General features: G+C 42.3%; 1 protein-coding gene across 1 annotated transcript; it reads left to right on the top strand.

Moving 5' to 3' along the window:
* Positions 1 to 1,000: 1,000 nt before the first annotated feature.
* Positions 1,001 to 6,126, top strand: LOC120027632 (sex-determining region Y protein-like). Its single transcript, XM_038972633.1, has 3 exons — positions 1,001 to 1,310; positions 1,499 to 2,136; positions 6,052 to 6,126. The coding sequence occupies exons 1-3, from the start codon at positions 1,001 to 1,003 to the stop codon at positions 6,124 to 6,126; spliced, it is 1,023 nt and encodes a 340-aa protein (XP_038828561.1).
* The last annotated feature ends 693 nt before the right edge of the window (positions 6,127 to 6,819 follow it).

Genomic DNA, 6,819 nt, shown 5'->3' with positions numbered 1-6,819 from the left:
GACTTGAAATCATTGGCCACTTGAATAAATGGATCACAAGTCACTTTAATAATGCCACTTTAATAATGTTTACATATCTTGCATTACTCATCTCATATGTATATACTATATTTTATACCATCTATTGCTTCTTGCCTATCCTGCTCGGTCATCGCTCATCCATATATTTATATGTATATATTCTTATTCCCTCCATTTATTTAGATTTATGTGTATTAGGTAGTTGTTGTGGAATTGTTAGATTACTTGTTAGATATTTCTGCACTGTCGGGAACTGGAAGCACAAGCATTTCGCTACACTCGCAATAACATCTGCTAACCAATACAATTTGATTTGATTTGAGGAGCGGGCAATTGGCACGTGACTTATAATGAATAACTAAAGTTCTGCCAGAGAACTTTGATGTTAGAGGATGGATGTCCAATTGATTTCATTGTATTTATAACACACAGAGGAAAGTGAAGTCATGCCTTAATAGAAAAACGGAAAGATATTTCAAAGGGGGAATAAAGTAGGCATCCGATTCATTTGGCATAAGGCATAGGAATTTGCCAGCTTCGTAAAAGGTAAATCCATAATGGATACGTTGTTATTATTAGCCTTCAACTTCAAAGGGAAAGACGGCCTATGTCACATTTGCCAAGATTGTCGTGATCCAATCGAGCAGTCATTGTACCGAATCATGAGAGCATTTATCACGAATCATTAAAGAAATTAAATTATATAGTTTTTTAAAATTCGATAGGCAAATAATAGACCTACAGGTATTATTTTTGACTTAACATTAAATGGCCATTTGATTGATTGATGATCGACTGAGCGAGGCATCAAGAACTATCACGGACTTGAGAGAACACCTTGATTTGACACCTTAAATCCACTCCTCCTGGCCTACTATTGGTGGATAGACACCCGGGAACGCATATAGCCAATGTCCATCACTAGTGGAGTAAGAGAGCTACCTCAAAGCAACATCAAAGGTAAAAAAGATACATAACCATGTACTTTGATCGGATCCCCCCACATTCCGATCTTTGCACAACGAAAGCCATGTTTGGAAGCGACGAGTTTTGCGGTACGTCTTCCCAGAGTGAGCAGATGTCCGAGGCGCAATCCCTCGGCTCTGTACCATCTTGTCATCTCTCGGTCAACTCCGACTCCAGCTGCTCTAGTCCTGAGCCGAAACCATTGGCAGAGCCACGGGTCAGAAGGCCGCTGAACGCCTTTATTATCTGGACCAAGGAGGAGCGCAGACGCCTTGCCAAACTCAACCCTGAACTAGAGAACAAAGAACTCAGCAAAATGCTCGGTAAGTTTTATTCACATAATTTCCATTTGAATTAAAACTATTATGAGACTATTCATATTTCAACAATTACCAAAATCATTATTAGCCTATTAACCAATTGATGAGGACAGAAATAGCAAGTTAGCTGAGCGTAGCATGCATATTGTGGTGTTTCTATACTAATAACTAATATGATTGTGTTGCTGCAGGTAAAACTTGGAAGGCCATGTCTCTGGCAGAGAAGCGGCCCTACATGCAGGAAGCAGAGTGCCTGAGAGTACAGCACACCATCGACCACCCCAAGTACAAGTACCGGCCCCGCAGGAAGAAGCAGCTGAAGAAGGGCCCGAAAGCCCTACCTGTGGAGGCCCTGGTCCCTCTCAACTACCTAATCCAAAACCAGTGCCATCAGCAGCAAGCCTACCCAAACCCAGCCATCTACCCAAACTCCCAGGCATACTTCTCCCATATGCCCGAGACCTACCCAAACAGGTCCAATTACCCAGACCCATCATCCACATTCCCTAACAAGCCTCTAGAATACTCTAACACAGGGACATACCCAGCAGAGCCTCATCCATACTACTCTACCCAGCATGGGCTGCAGCAGTGTGAGGCCCCCAGCCCAGCCTATGCTGTGTCTCATTGGGAGCAGGGGGACTTCATGGTCCAGGGCCTCCAGCTGTTCTGTTCCACTGACCTCTCTCTGGAGTTCTATCTGGAGCAGATTCACCTAGATATGCTGTATGATCTGGACCGCAGTGAGTTTGAACAGTACCTGAGCCCGCCCCCATGTAGGCCTGAGCCAATGGAGTACAGTTATCACCAGCAAGGCAGCCTACGGGAGGCCTGAACTATGTAATTTGCCATATATGGCAAAGATTTTAGCTGTTTTCGTGTGTACAGTATAGAAGGGTTGGCTGACAACGTCATGAAAACGTTGTGTTATGATTCTGAACGATCAGATAGCTAAGAACTATGACAAGAAGCTGCCATGTGGGGAATCGTAGGTGGCTCGTTTCAGCTCGTTGTATCTTGTTATTGATACCATTTCTTGTTTTGAGGGGTTTGAACTCATGTCATGTCTATGCTAATATGGCAAAAATTCTGTAGCTAGCTAACCATGTATTTGAGAGATAACAAGTGCTCATTGTGCAAAGGTTTTATGTTTTCAATAAACATTTGTAGACAAAATATAGTTTACATGTTGTCAGCAATCTAAGCCAACCCTGTCTGTTTTCCCACATAGTTGTGCACGCTTCGGTTGAGTTGCTAAACAACCAACCTGTCTATGTCAACTCCAAAATGTAATAATTTAAATGATTGTTTTTTTCCCCAACTTATTTGATATTATTTAGAGGTATGGAAATGTTATTATATGTTTTAAAGATGACATATTTAGCATTGTTATTTATATTGTATATTTTGTTTTTGTCAAAATGTATTCTTATTGATGAATGTTTCCAACCCAGTATTTCTTATAAATAAATACATCTAAAATAACCTTACATTTGGATGTCCTTACTCTCAAGTGAATGCTATACAATTAACAGATTAAAATGTGTGGTGCACTAAATTATACAACATTTCAACAGATTCATTTATAAAGAAAACTATATTTTGATGGATGACTGGCAACAAATGATCTGGAATATTTATTACTTATGTCAACAAACTGGAGTGGACTGAGAGGCTGTTGGGTTTTTTGCTTGCCCAGCCGTTGGCAGAAGCCAGGCTGTTGACATACTGTTTTATCTCTGGGCCTATGTCTTTCTTGACTGGGCGAGGGGAGGAAAATAGGGTGGGCGCCAGGGGCATAAACCTCCGCACTTCCTGTTTCATTTTAAAACATCTCACAAAGGCTCTAAATATATGCCAAAGATCCACACATCTCCCGACTCATATGCCTCTGGCTGCCAAATGTTTAACCATTTATGAAAATGTTTCTCTCACTCTGCCCCAACCTGACTGGGCATAGGCCCAGGCAGGTTAGCTCCATCAGCCAAGCAACAAATGCTACAATAAAACACATCTCAAGTCCCCACTCCACACTCAAATTCACCAACACATATTTTTTTGATGCATCCTTTATTGAGGGTTCACATGAGGAAACATTGAATAATGACAGGGATGGTTATTAATTGTGGGGAAGGGGGAAGCGCAAGATGGAGGCCAGGGGACTGAGCTCCAGCGACTTGCCCAAGGAGAGAGGGCTGATTAGGGGCCTAAAGAGCTGCTCCGCTCAGCACTTCCAGGCTCCAACCCACAGATCCCTGAATGAACGGAAGAAATCTGACGTCAGGTCCATTCCCATGATACCCATGTAAAACCGTCAGACAGTGTGTGTTTATGTGTGACTGAGAGACACTATCTCTCTCACACATAAATACAACAACAAGCTCAATACACATGATATTTTGAAGGTTTGAAATCTCTCCTTTCCTCTCTCAATTCAATTCAAAGGGCTTTATTGGCATGGGAAACATATGTTTACATTGCCAAAGCAAGTGAAATAGACAATAGACAAAAGTGAAATACACGATAAAAAATGAACAGTAAACATTACACTCATAAAAGTTCCAAAGGAATAGAGACATTTCAAATGTCATATTATATATATATACAGTGTTGAAACAATGTGCAAGTGCAAAAGGGAAAATAAATAAACATACATATGGGTTGTGTTTACAGTGGTGTTTGTTCTTCACTGGTTGCCCTTTTCTTGTGGCAACAGGTCCCAAATCGTGCTGCTGGGATGGTACACTGTGGTATTTCACCCAAAGATATGGGAGTTTAACAAAATTGGATTTGTTTTCGAATTCTTTGTGGGTCTGTGTGATCTGAGGGAAATATGTGTCTCTAATATGGTAATACATTTGGCAGGAGGTTAGGAAGTGCAGCTCAGTTTCCACCTCATTTTGTAGGCAGTGTGCACATAGCCTGTCTTCTCTTGGCAGCCAGGTCTGCCTACGGCGGCTTCACTCAATAGCGAGGCTATGCTCACTGAGTCTGTACATAGTCAAAGCTTTCCTTACTTTTGGGTCAGTTACAGTGGTCAGGTATTCTGCCACTGTGTCCCCCCCGGCCAAATAGCTTTCTAGTTTGCTCAGTTTTTTTTGTTCATTCTTTGCAATGTGTCGTAATTGTCTTTTTGTTTTCTCATGATTTGGTTGGGTCTAATTGTGTTGCTGTCCTAGGGCTTTGTGGGGTCTGTTTGTGTTTGTGTTTGTGAACAGAGCCCCAGGACCAGCTTGCTTAGGGTCACTTCTCCAGGTTCATCTCTCTATAGGTGATGTCTTTGTTATGGAAGGTTTGGGAATCGCTTCCTTTTAGAAGCTCTCAATCTCTCTCTCTCTCTCTCCCTCTTTCTCTCTCTTTCTCTTACTCTCTCTCTCTTGTGCACAATTTGTTGATCCCTTCTCTAAACTAATCCTACATTTCTCTACTGTGTTTCTCTGTTGTAATTTGGTCTCTTAGCTACAATCCATATTCCGTTTCAGGAATTTCCTGAAGGACCAACAGAGACAGTGTCAATGATAGCAGTGAAAGGATTCATCGTTTTCTTCCCCCCCAGTTTTTTAAAACCATGTGACCTGATTAGGAAAAACTGGTCCCATCATGGCCCTTATAAAACCTTTTTACAACTGATTAATCGCTGTCATACCTTATAAGGGTCTAGAGTTTTCCTGGTTAGGTTAACAGATAAGGAAAAACTCTGGACCCCAGGAGACAAAAATTGCCCCAACTCTCTGGGACCTATGGTGGCACCAGTCTGCTTGCAGTTGTCAGTTATCGTCAGGTATGTGGATGACCAGGGCTTTATTCAGGAACGTTTCCTGGGCTTTGATGGGTCAAGTGGGCGAGATGTGCAGTCGGTTTGACCTTGTGAGTTTTGAGATGTCTGAGTTTAACTTCATGAGGCCTACTGAAGTAGGTGCCTACACCCTCCCACACCAAATAAAAAACAGGTTGTTCTTATATTTATTATTGTTATCTTTTTGTTAGATGGTAATAAGATTCACATGGAGCGGCTGCTATTCTACTTGAAATAAAATCATGGTAGGAAAAAATATTGCTACTTTAACTACCGCCGTTAATACCTTGATACAGCTGCCCAGTGGGAAGCACCTCAGGTCGGGAAGCACCTCAGGTCGGCAGGCACCTCCATACAACACCAGTACTCTAGTCACCGGCTTATCAACTCGCCGTGCAGCTCAATCAGCCATGCAAAACAGTCTTGAGTGGCAAGAAATCTGCCCAATTAGCGGATTCGCTTTCCATACACCCACTTCTTTCGACACAACCACTTGCTCATAGTCTGGTTGCCATATTGGGCTGCAGCTACCCAGACTTGCTCTCTACTGATAGTGCTCATTCGTGAATTCTCCTTCAGGAATGTTTCTCTGTCTATGGACGAGAAGAAAAGTCAAACAGGAAACAGGAAAGTCTGATTTGAGACTCTCGATGGCTTTGTGACTAGAAATACATTTTATTTCTCTCTATAATTTAATAGAGAGGCTGTTTGATAGACTTGGCACTGGAATGGACAACATAAAGAGCTTGGAAAATAATTAAATTAATGAATTAATAAATACAAATAAATATGCAAGGGGATTCACTAAGGAGACATGTTAAGACATTTCTGACTCCAGCTTAAAATGACCACCATCCACTGTAGGTGTGTGGTGTGCTTGAAATGAAAAGCTTAAAAACCAACCAGTCCTATTAAAACCCATTAATTAGTCTCTGATAAAAATCTAAGGGCAGAACAGTTAATTATGAGTCTATCTGGGGCAACTCCAATCAAGCTCTTGTTTGGACAATCAGATTACAATAACCTCATCAGGGCAGTCTCAGTCTCAGTCCAACAGTTTCAATGGGCTTTCACCTCTGAGTCTCACAGGTCTATGCTCAGACGCAGGCCATCATTGGCTAACTTGGGGAGGAACCTGGCTTTGGCTCCTATCTGCATGGACAATGGGGAAAGGAGATGGAAAAAGGGAAGGAGTAGAGGGGAGAGAAGAGAGGGGATAGGGATGGAGAATGGAGAGTAGAGCAGAGAGGAGACAAGAGAGGAGAGGAGAATAAATGTTGTAGAAGAGATATAGTAGAGCGGAAAGGAGAGAAGTGAAGAGATGGGTAAATGGGACCTCCGGTCTCCAGGGGGGAACACAGTGGGGACCCTTCTTTTGAGTGGAGTGGGTGCTTTTGGAGCAGGGAGACACCACCAGAAAACCAGACAGCTGATTACAGTAATGGGGTTTTAGTCTGACAGATAGACTGAATAGAATGGGGCGTCTAGGTGTGGCCCCTGTGACCTGCTGGGAAGATACAATACTCTATTAGAGGCTCCTGAGCCCAGAGCTTGTCAACAAACACATATAGGAACTGATTACACACACAATCCTCAATCTAAGCGTAGTCGTATGTACTGTGTGTGTGTGTGTGTGTGTGTTTTGTGTGTGTGTTTGTGTGCAAGGGTGCGTGTGTTCTTTTTTTATAATCACCTGGACGCTTTAATCAGTGTATG

This window comes from Salvelinus namaycush, chromosome 33 (genome assembly GCF_016432855.1).
Source record: "Salvelinus namaycush isolate Seneca chromosome 33, SaNama_1.0, whole genome shotgun sequence".
Lineage (NCBI taxonomy): Eukaryota > Metazoa > Chordata > Actinopteri > Salmoniformes > Salmonidae > Salvelinus > Salvelinus namaycush.
Note: the sequence above shows the minus strand (reverse complement) of the source record. Positions and strands in the feature narration are given on the sequence as shown.